This window comes from Peromyscus maniculatus, chromosome 18, assembly GCF_049852395.1.
Source record: "Peromyscus maniculatus bairdii isolate BWxNUB_F1_BW_parent chromosome 18, HU_Pman_BW_mat_3.1, whole genome shotgun sequence".
Classification (NCBI taxonomy): Eukaryota; Metazoa; Chordata; class Mammalia; order Rodentia; family Cricetidae; genus Peromyscus; species Peromyscus maniculatus.
The window spans coordinates 7,430,575-7,451,762 of NC_134869.1; the positions used below are offsets into that span (position 1 = coordinate 7,430,575).

At 37.0% G+C, this 21,188-nt stretch overlaps 1 protein-coding gene across 1 annotated transcript in view; it reads left to right on the forward strand.

The window, feature by feature from the left end:
- The window catches only part of LOC143269231 (uncharacterized), a 68,220-nt gene that overhangs the window by 22,348 nt on the left and 24,684 nt on the right, over positions 1-21,188 (forward strand). Inside the window, exons 8-17 of the mRNA XM_076554291.1 lie at positions 1,382-1,454; positions 7,903-7,990; positions 9,945-10,027; positions 11,958-12,015; positions 14,061-14,089; positions 14,173-14,233; positions 17,323-17,351; positions 17,442-17,502; positions 20,594-20,622; positions 20,713-20,773. Coding sequence (XP_076410406.1) covers positions 1,382-1,454; positions 7,903-7,990; positions 9,945-10,027; positions 11,958-12,015; positions 14,061-14,089; positions 14,173-14,233; positions 17,323-17,351; positions 17,442-17,502; positions 20,594-20,622; positions 20,713-20,773 — 572 coding nt within the window. The remainder of the gene's footprint in view (positions 1-1,381; positions 1,455-7,902; positions 7,991-9,944; positions 10,028-11,957; positions 12,016-14,060; positions 14,090-14,172; positions 14,234-17,322; positions 17,352-17,441; positions 17,503-20,593; positions 20,623-20,712; positions 20,774-21,188) is intronic.

The window sequence follows — 21,188 nt, forward strand, 5'->3', positions numbered from 1 at the left end:
TTGAATGACTTTAACAGGGGAAGGGCAATTTTGAAAGTAAAATCATGGAGGTCAATAGGACTAAGAGTTTGGCCTCGTGATTAGTTTTTTAAAGACAATAAAGTTAATTACATAGACACAGGATGGTGAAAATCATCTGGGAATGGATAGGGTTGAATGTAATTTGGAAACTATATTACCTTTTGTGCTTAATTGATAGAAATGACAAATAAATTCTTCTGTTGAAACTTTCTTGAGAAACCTGAAGTCTTTATAGAAAACAGGGAATGTGGTATCACAGAGGGTGGGCTAGAGAATGTTCAGCACCAAGGGCTGAAATGAAATCTGAATGAAAAATATCTATGATCCACTGCCACTGCTTCTTTTCCTGTTACCTTTGCCAAATTCCTGTCCTTTTCAGATTGGAATTGCAGAACATAATCATAGAATTTTATAACATGCCTAGGCTTGGGATGTGTGTTGCTGACCCTCCATTTAGCTTATATGCCTGAACCAGGGAACTAGCTGTCTTTCAGGTTCTTTGAGCCTGTACTTTCAGGAATCTGCACCTTCCTGGGATGAATATTTAAAGGCCAGAGAGCATCACTGAAGACTGCAAAAGAGGGAACGAGGAGTGGTATCCTATATAAGGAAGACATCTAGAGAACATAGAGGGAAACAGAGGCAAAAGTCCCAGGGATCTGCTTTTCCAGAAGTCTCTGCCATCAACCGAGCACATATGAAGGTTTTTAAGTGCTTGGTAGTTTTTGAATCAGCCTGCACCAAGTAGGAAGCACAACTGAATTATTATATTTTAATGTTTGAACACCCATGATAAAAGGATTTCAAATCTCAATGTGCACATTTGTTTGTTCACTTATAACTTTAATGTTCAAGGATTTCACATTTGTTTCATGACTTCATTAGTTATTTTACAATGAATGGATGTGATGGTTTCCTTTCAATGGGTATTTTCCATGCTCAAGAATGAAGGTTGCCATTTAGTAGTTATACAGTTTTGTGCTTTATTAATAGAGTAGAACGAGGTCACTATTGCTTTGCTTTATTTGGGGCTATTACCTTTATTTAAATTAATGGTTAAAGAGTATGTGAGCAATTAATTGTAATTTGCGTTCAATCATCAGGACAGTTTTCAAAACAAATGATTTTCAGGTTCCACAAATACATTGACTGACACTATTTGATGTGGAACTATGTGTAACTCTTTCTTGACAAGTGCAGAGATTAGGAGAAGTGGAGACAGAAATTAACAGCTGAACAAATTTTATAAAACAGTTGTCTAATAACAATAGAAACACCATTTGCTATTCAAATAACTAAACATTCAGGACAAATGCTTTTGTCCACTACTCACTTATTTGTTGTGTGTTTTGCTTCAAAGATATCACTTTGAATCCAAGTCACTGACGTCTGTGTGTGCAAGAATGGAGGACACAGCTAATTTGAAAACTCAGGTAATCAATGCCTTCTTGAGGTAAATTCTTGTGCTGAATTTCTTCTTTGTGGAGTTTAAAATGGTATAATATAGCAGTTGTCAAAATGTCATCACTTTAGATGAAAAATTGGCTAGAATTTTTTTTATAAAATTATGAAAATATTACTATATTGGTGGTGAAAAATACCAAAACATAATAAATATTTTAAGGTTCTGAAAGCCAAAAATGAGATAAGAAATAAATAATCACAGAAAAATTAGTTTGTATAGTTTTACCACATTGGAGGGAATTTGAAATTTGGGAATATTTGGACAAATAAACATTAGTTGTTTTATTTTTATTTTTATAGCATGACTTACATAATTTTCAGGCTTCTCTAAATATGTAGACTAACCTATTCATTATGTTATTTAAGGTATCTTATCAATAGCTTACATTTCCAACCCATGTATTGAAGGGCTCAGAAATTATCATTAGTTTTTAATGTACCTTTGAAAAAATCTTTTACTCATGATACTAACTTTTAAAAACTGTTAACTGGCTGTCAACTACATGTTAACTGGATGTCAACATGCAGAAGATTGCATATAGATCCGTATCTGTCGCCATGCACTGAACTCAAGTCCAAGTGGATCCAAGACCTCAACATAAATCCAGTTACACTGATCTTGAGAAGAAAAAGTAGGAAGTAGCCTAGCATGCATTGGCACAGGAGACCACTTACTAAATATAACACCAATAGCACAGACACTGAGAGAAACAATTAATAATTGGGACTTCCTGAAACTGAGAAGCTTTTGTAGGGGAAAGGACACAGCCAATAAGACAAAACAACAGCCTACAGAATGGGAAAAGATCTTTACCAACCCCACCTGACATCTGACAGAGGGCTGATCTCCAAAATATATAAAAGAATTCAATAAGCTAGACATCAAAATTCCAAACAATCCAATTAAAAATGGGCTACAGGGCTAAACAGAGAATTCTCAAAAGAAGAATCTCAAATGGCCAAAGGACATCTAAGGAATTACTCAACATCCTTAGCCATCAGGGAAATGCAAATCAAAATGACTCTGAGATACCATCTTACACCTGTCAGAATGGCTATGATCAAAAACACTGAAGACAGCTTATGTTGGAGAGGATGTGGAGCAAGGGGAACACTCCTTCCTCCACTGTTGGTGGGAGTGCAAACTGGTACAGCAACTTTGGAAATCAGTATGGCGGTTTCTCAGAAAATTGGGAGTCAATCTTCCTCAATACCCAGCTATACCACTCTTGGGTAGATACCCAAGGAATGCTTATCATACCACAAGTACACAAGCTCAACTATGTTCATGGCATCATTATTCGTAATAGCCAGAAACTGGAAACAATCTAGGTGCCCCTCAGATGAAGAATGGATAAAGAAAATGTGGCACATACACACAATGGAGTACTAGTCAGCAGTAAAAAATAATGATATTATAAAATGTGCAGGCAAATGAATGAAAACCCAGACTCAGGAGGAAAAGTATGGTATGTACTCACTCATACATGGATACTAGATGTAAAGCAAAGAATAACCAGACTACAACCCACAACTCTAGAGAAGCTGGCTAACAAGGAAGACCCTAAGAGGGACTCATAGAACAAACAGTGAAGGAGAATAGATGAGATCAACATGAGCAAACTGAGGGTGAGGGGGAGTCATGGAGGACAAGGAATGGGGGATGAGAACACAAGGCAATGGGAAGTTTGAGCTGGAACAGGGACAGAGTGGGATAGCAAGGAAAGAGATACCATGATGAATGAAGACATCATGGGAACAGGGAGAAACAGAGTGCTAGGGAAGTTCCCAGGAATCCAAAAGGATGATCCCACCTTAGACTACTAGCAATAGTCGAGAGTGTGCCTGATCTGGCCTACTCTGGTAATCAGATTAGTGAATACTGTAACTGTCATCATAGAGCCTTCATCCAGTAACTGATGGAAGCAGATGCAGAGATCCATGGCTGAGCACCAGGCCAAGCTCCAGCAGTTCAATTGATAAGAGAGAGGAGGAATTCTATGAGCAAGGGACATTGAGATCATGATGGGAAAATGTATAGAGAGAGCCAGCCAATCTAGTGGAAATACATGAAGTGTGGACCAATAGTTGTTGAGCCTCCATGGGACTGGACTAGGCCCTCTGGATAGGCGAGACAGTTGTTTGCCTTGAAGCGGTTAGGGGACCCCCAAGCAGTGAAACTGGATCTGTCCCTGGTGTGTGAGTGTGTTTTTTGGAGCCCAGTGCCTATGGTGGGACACCCTGAGCAGCCTTGGTGCATGAGGGAGGGGCTTGAGCCTGCCTCAACCAAATGTACCAGGCTCTGCTGAGACCCCATGGGAGACCTTGCCTTGGAGGAGGTGAGAATGGGGGGTGGGTTGGGGATGAAGGCTGAGGGTACAAGGAGGGAGGATAGGGGAATCTATGGTTATTATGTAACATGAATAGAAAATTTCTTAATAATAAAAATACAAAAAAAACCACTTTTACTCATAACACTAACTTTTGAAAACATTTTTTTCAAGTCTGGTGTAGATGGAAGTTTTCCTGTGTCCTGCAGCCACTTGGTCCCAAATAAACACACAGAGGTTTACATTAATTATAAACTGTTTGATATATGGCTCAGGCTTATTGCTAGCTAGCTATTATATCTTAAATTAACCCATTTCTATTAGTCTATGTGCCTCGTGGCTTTACCTGTATTTTATTACATCATGCTCCCCCTGACAGCTTGCAGCATCTTCCCTGACTCTACCCTTCTTCTTCCTCTATCTCTCTTGGTTTTCCTGCCTGGCTCCATCCTGCCCTGCCATAGCCCAATGCAGCATTATTTATTAACCCATGGGAGCAACATATATTCACAGCATACAGAAAGACCATCCCACAGAATTTTGGTACTTTATCTAGAAAAAAAGTATTATTTAAAGTGATTAAAATGTAGAAATACAAAATCTTTCTCTCAAAATTAGTATAATAATAGCTTTGCATTATTCATTCTCATAAAATATTGGATCCAGTCATCATGGCACAGTCTTTATCCTAAAATTCAGATGACAGAGGCAGGTTGAACTTTCCAAGAGTTCAAGGATGTTCCTAATGAGTTCTGTCTCAGGCTGCCAATATATAATGAGGTAGAAAAAGAATGTTTGAAGGCTCTTCATATCCAAGAATAAGTTTGCACTTTCTTCAGGAAGGAACAAGTGTTTCCCTTTCCTTGCATACTCCCAAGCTGAGCTGTCATTTGTTTTATTGATCTTGGCCATTTTGACTTAGGTAAAATGAAATCTCAGAGGGGCATTGATTTACATTTACATTGATGACTAAGGATGTTGAACATTTATTGAAGTGTTTCTCAGGCATTTGTGTATCTCTGCTTAGTTGTATACCCCATTTTTTAGAACATGTTATTTGTTTTCTTGATATTCAGTTTATTAGTTCTTTGTGGTTTAGATGCTAATCCCCTATCAGATGTATAATTGACAATGGTTTATTTATTTTCCATGCCATAATTTTTTCCATGATGCTGTTCTTTTCTAAGGAGAAGCTTTTCATCTTCATGAAGTTACACTTGCTAGTTTCAGTTTTAATGCCCATGTTATTGGTATCTGGTTCAGAAAGTCAGTCATTGAGTATAACAAGGAATTGAAGCCTTTTCCAGACATTTTCTTCTATCTTAATCAGAGTTTATGGTCTTATGTTGAAGTCTTTGATCCATTTGTAGTTGAGATGTATGCAGGGTGATAGATATGGATCTACTTAGTTCTTCTGCATGTAGCCATCCAGTTTGACCAGAACCATTTGTTGATGATGCTATAGGCACATAGAATTATCCAAACATAACAGGCTATGGCTAAGGCCTTTAGTCTCACTCCACAACTAAATAGGAAGACCCTATTGGTGAAGGAACCACATATTAAATCACCAAACATAGAGTAGTTGCATTTGTGCCCAAATAGAATCCTTACACCTTCTAACTAATGTTCATGGTACTAGAAGATACACCTCATGCTCCCAGAGGAGAAATGTAACCATCAATATCACCAGCTACAACCCTGTGACCTACAACAGTGACCTGTCTGAAGCATATGCTGGTCCCATAGTAGCACAAACATTATGGGAGTAACAAATGACTTTTTCATTGGACTTAAAGACTGAATAAGATGGAATACAAACCTGACACTGCCAAAGGGGCCAATAACATGTGACAATATAGGGTATGGGCCATGGACAAACCCAATGCTACTCTTCTTCTGAATGAAAATGAGCAAGAAAATTAGTCCTAGAGACATGTCACTATACCTTTCCCAATCCTCCTTACAGAAGTTTTCTCTTGCAGTAGATGGGAATCAGCACAGAGATCAACTGGTCAAAATGCAGAGTGAGAGACTTTGGACCACCTAGTCATAAATTGGATGTCTTCATCAAACCTCCTCCAACAAGGCTCAGTGTTTATGTAGAAAAAGTAGAATGATTATAAGAGCCAGTGCTTATGGATAAGGTCAAGGAAACTTTGTCTTCCAGACACAGCAGGACCAAGATCAATGCACATATGAACTCAGAGACTATGCCAGTACACAGATGATTTGCACAAGTTCCAACAAGAAAGTTTGCCAGCACTAAGAGGCAGAAGACACAGGCTGCCATCCATAACCAGGACACCATTTGTAATTGATAGCTGTTGGCAAAGGAAAAATCAGTGTTCTACTTGAAGCATCACTGGGTATATCAAAGGCACTCCTGAGCAGACACTATGACCAGGGGAAGTTGATCAACACAAAGGAAACAGTGTTCAATTTTGTGTTTGTGGTATTGTTGGGGGCTGATGTGTTCTCTTGTGGCATTTTTGTCTTATTGGTTGTAAGTTTGTATTTTCAATTTGGGGATAGATTTAAGAGAGAAAGATTACAAACTTGGGGGGGGTAGGTAGATGAGGAATAATCTGGGAGTATTTTGGTTGGGAAAGTATGTTCAAAATATATTGTACATGCACATTTTTAAATCAAAAATGGAAGAAAATACTCTTCATATAATTGAGGTATACATGTTTCCCCCTAATTATAGTAAGTTCTAGAATAAGGTCTTTGATAACAAATGCTAAAGGCCAAATTTCAATTTCATCTTATTTTTGCACTCAAAATGTTGAAAATTAAACTGAAATTCTTTGCATCATATGTAACACTTCAAATTTTAAAGGATGTCTATACAGTAGTTTCATTGCTCATTTAAATCTCCAGAATCACTCTGAGGTTAGGCTTCCTGTTTCTGGGTGTCCAAGATCATTTGTGATTGGTGTTTTTTAGTTTTCCTTTTTGTTTTTTCATTTATTACATCAACTGTGAAATTAATGAATGCAAGGCAAATTCTCTACCACTCAACCACATACCCAGTCCTTTGAGTCTTATTGTGATAAGCTATACATAAATTCTTCAAATGTGGATTTCAGCATACAGTCAATTAGGCTTTTTTATTCCTTTCTTTGTGTGTTTTATGAATGTTGAGACCAGACTAACATATATTTCAACAGTATTTGAAGACTTAAAAATCCTCAACTGGCATAATGACATTGATGTTTCATCACAGAATCTTTCTGAATTAAAACTACCAGTTCATATGACTTAAATATGAGGTGATAACTATTAGTGTTATGCCATTTAGAGAATAGTGAATCTATGTGAACCTTAAATTTTCTTACCTATCTTACAACTAAATGACTAACAATGCTGAGTGTGTAATTGCATAAGGACATCTCTACTATTTCAAGTATAAATAAGCACCAGGAACATTCCAGACATCGAATGAATGTTCTGATGCTTCCCTTCATGTTAATGCTTGTTATGCTCTAACGATACCTGTTTTTTACTGTGAAAGAGTTTGAGATTTCATTGAATAATTACATGCATTGTATAAAGAGAGAAGAATCACTAACTGCTTTTTAATTTTATGAAACTATTTTCTCTATATCTAAGATTTTAACAAAACTATTTTTGTACATCCTTCTTTTCATAAGCAAAACTGATTCTAAAATATTTCAGTTCTTCTCCACATGGCATAGTCTGTATTTTCATACTAATCTAAGGGCCTTACTATAATATTAAATTGATTTTCTCAAGGAATTGATTTTTAAATCAAATACTTTGGTATGGCAAGCACATTAATAGTTAGTACTTAAATGTATTCTTTAACTGTTTAATTTTCAGTGAGGAATATAAGTTTCATATTATGAGTTTAGTTCCTTATTGAATTCTGCAGATGATCTTTTTCTATTTCTGCTTCAAAGCTTGATTTTAGCATATGTGACTGTATGAGGTGAAAAGATAGGTTGATCTCAAGAGCATGCAAAATGTTATCTATGAAAATATGCTATCCTATTTTTAAGTTTAGTTGAATTCAAAATAGGAAATTCAACTATATTCTCATTATTATTTTTCATTATTTTAGCAAGATATTCCTGAGAATAGTCTGAAAAGTGGTGTGGATGACTTACCAATAGCTTCCAAACAATATGAACATGTAGAAGAACAAGAAGGTAATGCACATGCTTAACTTGTAAGATCACTTGGCAGAGAGGTTTGCTTAAAACATGACAACAAATACCTTAGCCAAATAAAATAACCCACGTAATATATGTTAAATCAAACAAAAGTAAAAATGTAATGGTAGACAAGAAAAATTTTCATCCAAAGGTTGAAATAAGAACGTCAGTAAAAGAGTTGCCTTTTATTTTATTTAACTTTTGATAATTTCATGCTTGTTTACTATATTTACATCTTTTTCAGGTTTCTGGCTATTTCTACAACATTCCCTGTGCTCAAGTCCTTAGTAACTCTGTGTGTGACTTCTCTTCTATACTATTAGTAAAGACACACTATATTTGTGTGTGTTTATGCACGTATGTGCATGTGTGTGTGCATGTGTGTTTGTGTTTCTGTGTGTGTATAAGTGTATGCATGCTTGTATGTATTTGTTTAGTGTGTTGCTTATATGTACATGTGTTTAGGACTGATCACTGGAATTGCACAACCTATTATCCTACTAGGATGAGCTCATCTCTGGAAAATCACCTGATTTATCTTTGTTTATCAGCCACTGATTGCCTACAGATCTTCATCTAGGGGTTGTGCATTGTGAGATTCACTTCACCCACAGTAGAATTTCATCTGGTGTTGTCCTTATACAGGTGTTTTTTCAGATATCATACCTTTGAAATTTCATGGTAGCAATATCTAAGTCATGCATAGAAGATGCTGTGTAGCTTCAAGAGTGCTGGTACTTTGATTTTACAATCTATCTTCCCAATTCTTGCTATTTTTTTCTGATCCTTAGATTTAGGACTTTATAAGTGGAGTTGGGGCATATTATGGTCACTCCTTGGATTTTGATTAATTGTATATACTGTAATACTTTTATGTACTGTGAAAAGTAAATTCTTTGAGGAAAAATGTCAGCTACATTCTTCTGTGGGTATAACTGTGACTATAAAAAACAATATTTAGAACATAGTAAGTATACTGTTATGAGAAAATGGGAGTAATTGATGACTCCTAGTGTTTATGATTTCTCCATCCATGGATATTTGATTAGTTACCCAGTACTTGGAATGAATTTCTCATTGAGTGGGTCTCCAGACCAATAGGACAGCTGTTGGTTACCCCAAAAATAAAAGTATCGCTATCCTACCATGAGCGTTATCTTGCCAGGCTTTTCAACATCTTGGTGGTGTACCATTTTCTGCTGGTGGGATTACTGATTGCTTATCTCCCTTGGCACTTTGCAAAGCATGTTCTCATAGTATGAGAGCAGGTTTCTATGTCAGGTCCAGTTAAATTACTCCAAATTCTGTGTCTAAAGTGTGGAGTCTTGAGCAATAGGGCCTTACAACTAAAACTATTTTGCTAGTTTCAATAAAAAACAATTATTTCAACCGGGCACTGGTGGCGCACGCCTTTAATCCCAGCACTCGGGAGGCAGAGCCAGGCAGATCTCTGTGAGTTCGAGGCCAGCCTGGGCTACCAAGTGAGTTCCAGGAAAGACACAAAGCTACACAGAGAAACCCTGTCTTGAAAAACCAAAAAAAAAATTATTTCATAATCCTTTTCCAATTTCCTTAATTTGTACATTTTTTGAATGTGCTTGTGGGTATAAGCACATGATAAATGTTCTGAAACATCGATGACATCTGAAAGTGTAGATTTTAGAGAGCTTGGTCATTTATGAGAGGTGTGTGAATTAGTCAAGTATTTGGATGTCTTGAAGCTGGCAACATGCAGTTTCTATACAAGTGATATACAGGTATTTCTACAACTTGGGCATTTATCTAAGCATGTGAATATTCATCTGTAAAGTACATTTAATTGAAATATTTGATAAGAGTAAATTTTTTTCTAAATTCTAATTGTGAATGTATTTCAATCTATTGTCATAGAAAATTATGTATCTAATTGTTATATTTATTTTTTAAATCAAATATGTAGATATGTCAGAAGAACTAGAATTAGAAACAATACCGGATTTAAAACTGGAAAATGAAAATGTTTGTAATAAGAATGAAGACTATCAAAAATTGGTATGTAACTGTTTAAAATTAAATTTCTCACTTAATACTGTGTGGTTTGATGATCTTACCATAGGCCAAAAGAAACTACACTTCAGGCTACTATATTCAGTCCATCAATGATGATTTAACATTGAAATGAAAGTCTTTTACCTATTATAAAACACAGGGTATTCTTAGAATCCAGTCACACAGCTAATCATTGTCTTTTATATGTAATTTAGTAAATAATTATATGATTATTACTTGTGCTTTATGTTAAGCTCTTTACATGGCTGGAGAGCCATAGACTCTCTATTTAAAATAGTGGACGATATAAAATTATGACTTTAGAGATGGACTTATTTAATAAAGTTGATTCTTCCTGCAAAAACTAAATTTGTTATGTGATGATTATACTCAATTATGTCAAGGAGAAATTTTTTCCTTATGGTCATTGGGTTATTTCAAGGTCCTCATTTGAGAAGATCATATGGATATATAATCAACTAATCTTCCAACAGAAAGAATTTTTGATTCCATAAAAGAGACCTAATTGTGAAGGAAAAACTCAATTATTTTGCTCAATTCAATGAAGGAAATTAATTATTTCCACATTATTGTCCAATATGATCAATATATATATATATATATATATATATATATATATATATATATATATATATATATGGAATTGAGTTAATGTAGAGAATTCAAATAGATTCAAGACACTATACTTTCTCTTTCACACAATCTGTTCAGAGACATAATACAATGTTAGGTACTTACTGAAGTATGAGTATGTTCTGAAGACATTTTTCATGTTTTAAACCCACATAAATCTGTATAGTCAATATCTCCTCTATGTTGAGAAATCAAGAACTGAGATTTCAGAGGGAAGCCTATGCCATAGTAATAGAACACCAAGCAAGTAAAAAGCAACTGTTTTAGTTCAGATAGGTGCATTTTGTCATAAAGAAAACATATGGTAGAGAGAGATATTTAGGCAAAATTGTCGTTAATACAGGGTAGGAGTGAGAATGGTATTTTGTCATCAGAGATCAAAGTATGAAGCCAAACATGTTTTAGAAGATGAGGGAGTGTCCACTCAGTAACTGTCAAATAGGATGGCATTACTGTACATATAGAATAGTGGACAACATATTCTCATAACTTTTAAAATTCTTGAAGAACGAGAAAGCAAGATTTGTTTATTCTGTTAAACATGCAAAAACTGTGAAATGGTGTTTGGGGAAGATTTCTGTTCATTGAGAAACATTTGTAAAATATTAAAAAACTGCATAATGGTCTAATGTTATTGTCTAAAGGTAACATAGGAAATAAAAACTTGTCTGCTAATCATTTTGATCCAGAATTACCATGTATAAGAAATTAACAAAATATGTCAGTTTTGTTTGTTCACTTTTACCGAAATTGAGCCCATTCTGCCTTCTTCACTACACAATCAGCATGATACAATATCAATGTTTTTAACATAATACATACCTCCTATCAAGCCTAACCACACAAATAATGTCATTGTACAACACCTCATAATTAATGTTAATCGTGTCCTAGAGGAATGGCCCTACTAAAGATGTGAACATTTGTCTCATTAACATCCTCCAACTTTACTAATAAGAACAAATTAGTTTCATGCATTATAATATAAAATGATTACTTTTATTGATACATGCACATCAGGCATTACTATGTCTGTGGATGTTTTTCCTCTACTCTATATTTCTTGTATATAATTGGGAAATGAAAGGCTTAAACTTGACTGTGTATATAAGATTCTCCATTCAAATACCATGGTTTTTGATATATACTGCATATATTCTCATGAACAATTTCCTTAAAGTCAAATATCATGATATGTTCAGAAATAGAAAATAAGACCTTTTGGAATTACACTACTAATATCATGTGACAGAGTGTGTTTTATCCTAATCCACTGCAGAAAGCTGCCCAGTCATCCAGCATAGGAAATGGTCCAGAAGAAAATGAAATAATTGAAGGTAAGAGTCATCATGAAAAGACTTTATGTAAGACAAATGCTGGTATGTTATGCTACCGAAAGAAATCACTGAATAAATTTACACTTAAATAAAAGACAACAAAAGTGGTAATAAGTCCCATATGTTAATAAGCATGAGCGATGTGTAAAATTGAGATAGTCCCAGAAAGATCTCTGAGTTTTCTTCTACCTGAGATACCTAAGGTGCCCCATTTGTCCATTGACTCAACAAGGTATAACTAAAGGTTTCATGTTTAGCAAAAGATGTCTAATTGGGGGTTTATCTCCTCTCTTATTTGGAGACTCCATTTGTATTTATTTTATATGCTTATGTATTTAGAAATCTTCTACAGTAGTATGTTTCCATACGGTTTTTCACGTGGATGTTAGTAAATTGGTCATCCCCATATTCCTACCCTAACCTCTCACTTGCATCGCCCTTCCCCCCACTGTCTCTCTACAATTATATATTCTATTTCCCTTTACTTGAATGATCCTCACAAGCAATCCCTTACTTGATGCAGAGTCTCTGTGGTTATATGGATTTTAGCACACATGTTGAAGACTTAAATGCTAACACTCACATATAAGGGAAATTATACAGTATTTGACTTTTGGATCTGGGTCTCCTCATTCGTGGTGATTTTTTCTAGCTTCATACATTTATATGTAAATTTCCTTTTTTGATAGAAGCAAAACACCCCATCGTGTAAGTTCACCACATTTTCATTATATATTTGTCAGTTAAAGGACATCTAGACTGTTCCTAAATCTGGCTATTGTAAATAGCCAATAATGAGCATGTATGAGCAGATATTTATGTAGTAGGATATAGAGTCCTTTGAGTATATGCCAGATAGGTGTATAGGTGAATTTAGAGAAGAATTAGTAGCCAGCTTCCTGAGAAAATGCCAGAGTCATTTCCATAATGGCTGTAAAAGTTTACATTCTCATCAGTAATGAGCAAGTGTTCCATTTTCGTCATATCCTCACAAGCATGAGTTGTCATTTGCTTAATTGAACTTCGCCCTTTAGACAGGAGTAAAATGAAATCTCAAAGTACTTTTGGTTTGCATTCTTCTGATAAATAAAAATGATGAGCATTTCTTTAAAAGTTTGTCAGTAGTTTGTGTTTTATCTTTAAAAATTGTCTTTGTATTCCCAAACACCATTGTCATTGGGTTATTTGTTTCCTGGGAGTCCAATTTTTTCTTCTTTATTTATTTTAGATACTAACTGTACGTTAGAGGTTTAAATGATTAAGTTCTTTTCCTATTATGTAGCCTGATGATGGTGTCCTTTGCCATAAAGAAGCTTTCAGTTTCATGTGGTCCCATTTACTAAGTTTGGGTCTTAGTGCTGTGCTACAGGTGTTCTGTTTCCTATGCCAGTGAGTTCAAGCCTGTTAAAAATTTTTCTTCTGTCATATTCAGGGTATCTAGTCTTATTTAGAGATTCATGATCCATTTGGAGTTAAGTTTTGTTCAGGGTAATAAATACTCCTATGTGTATTCTTCTTCATGTATCCATGAAGTTTGGTAATTTCCATGTATGGAGGCTATTTTTATCCAGTGTGTATTTCTACTTTCTTTGTGAAAAATCAGGTATTCATAGGTGTTTTGACATTAATTTGATTTCATTGATCAACATGTCTATTTTGATGATAGAACCATGATATTTTTATTACTCTAGCTCTGTAACAAAACATATCATCTGAAATAGTGATTTCTCCAGCCTATTTTAGTATTGAGAATCTTCTTAAATATATCCAAGACTTTTTTGTATTTCCATATGAACATGAAAGGCTTTTTGATGCTATTGTGGTTATTTTTAAAATTTCTCTGAATTTTGATGGAATTAAATTGAATCTATAGATTTCTTTTGATATATTTCAGTATATTTGTCAGCTGCTTTCCTAACCAGTAAAATAATAGATGTTTATTTTGAAAGAAGGGAATAGAACTCATTGCCCTCTGAAGCCTTCATAAAGGTAGGTTTGGAATTCTCATTGTGCATAAGATTGACTGTACTTTCTTTTTCTTTCAGTTTGGGCTGAAAAATGTCCACATCCAGAGGTAAGTGACTTTTAATATTTATATTGAATAATTATATATTGTTGAAATCCAAAATATTGATTAAATATCTCTTTTCAAAATAGCTGAGGGATTATTGTCATCTAGCCTCCAGACCCATGCCTGAAACACAGCAATCTCAAACAGGTAAATTTTGTTAAGTCACTTTCTTCTGATCAATTTATTCTAATACATTTCAAATGCACACAGTCTTCCCGATGCCAATTATATCTCGACTATAATGTTGGAAGGTTTTGTCATAAGCAATGCCAACTCACTAGTGGCATACATGCTTCAAAATTATTACATTGACAATATAAAACATTTAGAAATGTCAGCTCAGCTTCAATGTCTAATACTCATGTTCGACTGCCTTATCATTTCCAGTGTGCAATCTCTGTTTATTAGTGACTTATAGAAGTCAATCATGAGACTAATGATACTTCCCCAATGTGTGACCATAATTTCTTGATGGATCTCAGAATGTGCACCTACACACATAGCTATCTGTAAGGACAAGGTAGAAACTTATTTGAGCTCAGAGATTCTGATCTGGACTGGACAAACAGCAATGTACAATATCTTCAGAAAAGAAAATCAATTTTTGTGTTGCTCTATAATTCATAGTGCACTGCTTCACTTCACTCATAGTGCACTGTAATTTAATTACAAGGAATAGGAAATGCATTTAGAATTCTTACTTACAATCTATTTCAATAGCACAGCATACACTATCATATAGTGGAGCAGTCATTGACAATGCCAAAACTTACATAGATATCTTGCCATAGGAAACTTTCAGCTTCATGTGGTCCCATTTATTAAGTGTGGGTCTTAGTGCCTGTGCTACAGGTGTCCTATTCAAAAAGTCTTTTCCTGTACCAATGAGTTCAAGCCTATCACACACTTTCTCTACTGTTACATTCAGTGTCTCTGGTCTTATTTAGAGATCCTTGATTCATTTGGAATTAAGTCTTTATTTATGGTAGTAAATACAGATCTATGTGCAGTTTTCTCCATGCAGCAATCAAGATTATTTCACTATCATGTTGGAAGATGTTTTTTACCCAGTGTGTATTTCTGGTTTCTATATGAAAAATCATGTGTGTGGACCTCCATTTGGTGTTCAATTTGATTTCATTGATAACATGTCTATTGTGATGCTAGAATCATGCTGTTTTATTAGTCTAACTCTGTAACAAAACATGAACTCTAAGATAGTGATTTCTCCATCCTCTTTTCATATTAAGTATCCTTTTATCTCTATTCAATGTTAAGTCTTTCATTATTTTGTTCTTTTTATTTAAAATTTTATTTTACATACCAAGCACAAATCCCCCTCTCATCGCTCTTCCCACTCCCCTCCAGCATACCCCCAACCTCTCCTCCAAAAGTGTTAGGTCTCCTATGGGGAGTCAGTAAATCCTGGTACATTCAGTTAGGCAGGATCAAGCACCTCCACACTGCAGCAAGGCTGAGCAAGGCATCCCACTATAGGTAATGGGCTCCAGATTGCCAGCACATGCACCAGGTATAGATCCTGATCCCACTACTGGGGGGCCTTCAAACAGACCAAGCTACACAACTGTCTCCCATATGCAGAGGGCCTAGTCCAGTCCCATGCTGGTTCCACAGCTGTTGGTCTAAAGTTCCTGAGTTCCTACAAACATGGATTAGTTGTCTCTGTAGATTTCCCTATCATAATCTTGACCCTGCCCCCTTGCTCATATAATCCCCTTCCCTCTCTTCAACTGGACTCCCCAAGCTCAGCCTGGTGCTTGGTTGTGGATCTCTGCATCTGCTTCCATCAGTTACTGGATGAAGGCTCTATGATGACAGTTAGGGAATTCACCAATCTGAATACCAGGGTAGGCCAGTTCAGGCACCCTCTTCACTATTGCCAGTCTTCTAATCTGGGGTCATCCTTGTGGATTCCTGGAAATTTCCCTAGCAACAGGTTTCTCTCTTACCTCATAATGTCTCCCTCTAACAAGATATCTCTTTCATTGCTCTCCCACTCTGTCCCTCCCCCAGCTCAACCATCCTATTATCTCCTCATATTCTCATCCTCCATCCCATGCCCTTTATTGCCCCCCATCCCCACTACTCATGGAGATCTCCTCTGTTTCTCCTTCCCATGGCAATCCATGTGTCCCTCTTAGGCTCCTTGTTTCCTAGCTTCTTTGGAGCTGTGAGTTGTAGTCTGATTATTTTTCTCTTTACATCTGGTATCCACTGATGAGTGATTAAATATCATGTTTGTCTTTCTGAGCCTGGGTTACCTCACCACAGGAGTCCTGCCTGCTGGCTGGCAGCTGGGGCTGCAATGGGTGGGGGAAGGGGGCTTGGGTTGTGCCTCTGAAGCAGGGTGACCAGCTGGGAATATGGTGAGTCACCTCTTGGTCCAGGGGGAGCCAGCTAAGTCTGTGTCTCAGGGAACAGCTATGGTCTTGGGGGATGGGTGGATTTGGGGGAGCAAGTGGGACTTGTAGATAACAGGGTCATATGTGAAGTGGAGGTTGTCAGGTTGTCAGTTGCCTGCAGGAAACTCTCCAACTGGTCTGCAATTGGGGCTGCAATGGAGAGGGAATGGGGGCATGGGTTGTGCCCCTGGGCCTAAGGCCTGGAGGCTGGGGTGACCTGCTGGAAGAATGGTGACTCACCTCTTGGTTCAATTGGACCTAGCAGAGTCTGTGTCTCACGGGGCAGCTGCAGTCTTGGTGCAGTGGGTAGATTTAGAGGGCCAGAGTAGTAAGACTTGTGATTAAAGGATCTGATGGGGTGGTGGTAATCAGACCTGCCTGCAGGAGTATTGCCTGCTGGCCTGTAACTGTGCCTAGGAGAACAGTGACTCACCTCTTGGTCCAATCTGAGCTGGTGGAGTCTGTCCATTCTTTTGTTTGTTTTATTTTTATTCTTTTTATTTTTATTTTTGAATTTCCACATGAATCTGAAAGGTGTTTTGATGCTGTTGTGGTTGGTTTTTTGTTTTGTTTTGTTTTTTTTCAATTTTTCTGACAAATTATATTGGAATTTTGATGGCTCTTGCACTGAATCTTTAAGTTGCTTTGCTAAGTTTCAGTATATTTGTGTCAGTTTTTGTCCTAAGCAGTAAAATAATAGGAGTTTATTATGAAAGAAGGGAATGAAATCTCACTGCCATCTGAAGCCTACATAAAGGTAGTTTTGGTGATCTCATTGTGCATGAGAATGACTCTACATTCTTTCTCTTTCAGTTTGGGCTGAAAAATGTCCACACCCAGAGGTAAATGTTTTTTAATATTAATATTGAATAATTACATCTTGATTGAAGTCCAAAATATTGATTAAATATCTCATTTCAAAATCCATTCAGCAGAGGGATTATTCTCATCGAATTTCCAAACCCAAGTCTGAAACACAGCAATCTCAAGCAGGTAAATTTCGTAAGTCACATTCTCCTGATCAAGGTATTTCAATAAATTTCAAAAGCACACAGTCTTCCCGATGCCAATTATATCTTGATGATGGTGATGATAGAATTTGACATACGCAGTGCCATCTGATAGTGGCATACATGCTGGAAAATATATTACATTGGAAATATAAAACATTTGCAAAATAAGCTCAACTTTAATGTTTAATACTTATGATCTAAGGCCTTATCCTTTCCAGTGTGCAAACTCTCTGTTTATTAGTTACTTATAGAAGTCAATCGTGAGACTAATGAGATTTCTCCAATGTTTGACTATGATTTCTTGATACCTGGGTCTCAGAATGAACACCTGTCATACTCAAAGCTACCAGAAAGGACAAAGCAAAAACATATGTTACCTCAGAGATTCTGTTCTGGACTGGACAGCCAGCAATATACCACATCTTCAGAAAAGAAAATCAAGTTTTGTTTTGTTCTAGAACTTATAATGTATATCTTACCTTCATCTGTAGTACACTACTGTAACTTAGTAACAAGAAATAGGAAATATATTTAGAATTCATATCTATAATTTATTTCAATAACACTATCATATGGTGGAGTGATTATTTAAAAGCTCAACACTGATATACATATCTTGCCATAAAGAAGCTTTTAGCTTCATGTGGTCCCATTTATTAAATGTGGATCTTAGTGCCTGTGCTACAGGTGTCCTATTCAGAAAGTCTTTTCCTGTACCAATGAGTTCAAGCCTATCACACACTTTCTCTACTGTTACATTCAGTGTCTCTGGTCTTATTTAGAGATCCTTGATTCATTTGGAATTATGTTTTTATTTATGGTAGTAAATACAGATCTATGTGCAGTTTTCTCCATGCAGCAATCAAGATTAGTTCACTATCATGTTGGAAGATGTTTTTTACCCAGTGTGTATTTCTGGTTTCTATATGAAAAATCATGTGTGTGGACCTCCATTTGGTGTTCAATTTGATTTCATTGATAACATGTCTATTGTGATGCTAGAATCATGCTGTTTTATTAGTCTAACTCTGTAACAAAACATGAACTCTAAGATAGTGATTTCTCCATCCTCTTTTCATATTAAGTATCCTTTTATCTCTATTCAATGTTAAGTCTTTCATTATTTTGTTCTTTTTATTTAAAATTTTATTTTACATACCAAGCACAAATCCCCCTCTCATCCCTCTTCCCACTCCCCTCCAGCATACCCCCAACCTCTCCTCCAAAAGTGTTAGGTCTCCTATGGGGAGTCAGTAAATCCTGGTACATTCAGTTAGGCAGGATCAAGCACCTCCACACTGCAGCAAGGCTGAGCAAGGCATCCCACTATAGGTAATGGGCTCCAGATTGCCAGCACATGCACCAGGTATAGATCCTGATCCCACTACTGGGGGGCCTTCAAACAGACCAAGCTACACAACTGTCTCCCATATGCAGAGGGCCTAGTCCAGTCCCATGCTGGTTCCACAGCTGTTGGTCTAAAGTTCCTGAGTTCCTACAAACATGGATTAGTTGTCTCTGTAGATTTCCCTATCATAATCTTGACCCTGCCCCCTTGCTCATATAATCCCCTTCCCTCTCTTCAACTGGACTCCCCAAGCTCAGCCTGGTGCTTGGTTGTGGATCTCTGCATCTGCTTCCATCAGTTACTGGATGAAGGCTCTATGATGACAGTTAGGGAATTCACCAATCTGAATACCAGGGTAGGCCAGTTCAGGCACCCTCTTCACTATTGCCAGTCTTCTAATCTGGGGTCATCCTTGTGGATTCCTGGAAATTTCCCTAGCAACAGGTTTCTCCCTTACCTCATAATGTCTCCCTCTAACAAGATATCTCTTTCATTGCTCTCCCACTCTGTCCCTCCCCCAGCTCAACCATCCTATTATCTCCTCATATTCTCATCCTCCATCCCATGCCCTTTATTGCCCCCCATCCCCACTACTCATGGAGATCTCCTCTGTTTCTCCTTCCCATGGCAATCCATGTGTCCCTCTTAGGCTCCTTGTTTCCTAGCTTCTTTGGAGCTGTGAGTTGTAGTCTGATTATTTTTCTCTTTACATCTGGTATCCACTGATGAGTGATTAAATATCATGTTTGTCTTTCTGAGCCTGGGTTACCTCACCACAGGAGTCCTGCCTGCTGGCTGGCAGCTGGGGCTGCAATGGGTGGGGGAAGGGGGCTTGGGTTGTGCCTCTGAAGCAGGGTGACCAGCTGGGAATATGGTGAGTCACCTCTTGGTCCAGGGGGAGCCAGCTAAGTCTGTGTCTCAGGGAACAGCTATGGTCTTGGGGGATGGGTGGATTTGGGGGAGCAAGTGGGACTTGTAGATAACAGGGTCATATGTGAAGTGGAGGTTGTCAGGTTGTCAGTTGCCTGCAGGAAACTCTCCAACTGGTCTGCAATTGGGGCTGCAATGGAGAGGGAATGGGGGCATGGGTTGTGCCCCTGGGCCTAAGGCCTGGAGGCTGGGGTGACCTGCTGGAAGAATGGTGACTCACCTCTTGGTTCAATTGGACCTAGCAGAGTCTGTGTCTCACGGGGCAGCTGCAGTCTTGGTGCAGTGGGTAGATTTAGAGGGCCAGAGTAGTAAGACTTGTGATTAAAGGATCTGATGGGGTGGTGGTAATCAGACCTGCCTGCAGGAGTATTGCCTGCTGGCCTGTAACTGTGCCTAGGAGAACAGTGACTCACCTCTTGGTCCAATCTGAGCTGGTGGAGTCTGTCCATTCTTTTGTTTGTTTTATTTTTATTCTTTTTATTTTTATTTTTGAATTTCCACATGAATCTGAAAGGTGTTTTGATGCTGTTGTGGTTGGTTTTTTGTTTTGTTTTGTTTTTTTTCAATTTTTCTGACAAATTATATTGGAATTTTGATGGCTCTTGCACTGAATCTTTAAGTTGCTTTGCTAAGTTTCAGTATATTTGTGTCAGTTTTTGTCCTAAGCAGTAAAATAATAGGAGTTTATTATGAAAGAAGGGAATGAAATCTCACTGCCATCTGAAGCCTACATAAAGGTAGTTTTGGTGATCTCATTGTGCATGAGAATGACTCTACATTCTTTCTCTTTCAGTTTGGGCTGAAAAATGTCCACACCCAGAGGTAAATGTTTTTTAATATTAATATTGAATAATTACATCTTGATTGAAGTCCAAAATATTGATTAAATATCTCATTTCAAAATCCATTCAGCAGAGGGATTATTCTCATCGAATTTCCAAACCCAAGTCTGAAACACAGCAATCTCAAGCAGGTAAATTTCGTAAGTCACATTCTCCTGATCAAGGTATTTCAATAAATTTCAAAAGCACACAGTCTTCCCGATGCCAATTATATCTTGATGATGGTGATGATAGAATTTGACATACGCAGTGCCATCTGATAGTGGCATACATGCTGGAAAATATATTACATTGGAAATATAAAACATTTGCAAAATAAGCTCAACTTTAATGTTTAATACTTATGATCTAAGGCCTTATCCTTTCCAGTGTGCAAACTCTCTGTTTATTAGTTACTTATAGAAGTCAATCGTGAGACTAATGAGATTTCTCCAATGTTTGACTATGATTTCTTGATACCTGGGTCTCAGAATGAACACCTGTCATACTCAAAGCTACCAGAAAGGACAAAGCAAAAACATATGTTACCTCAGAGATTCTGTTCTG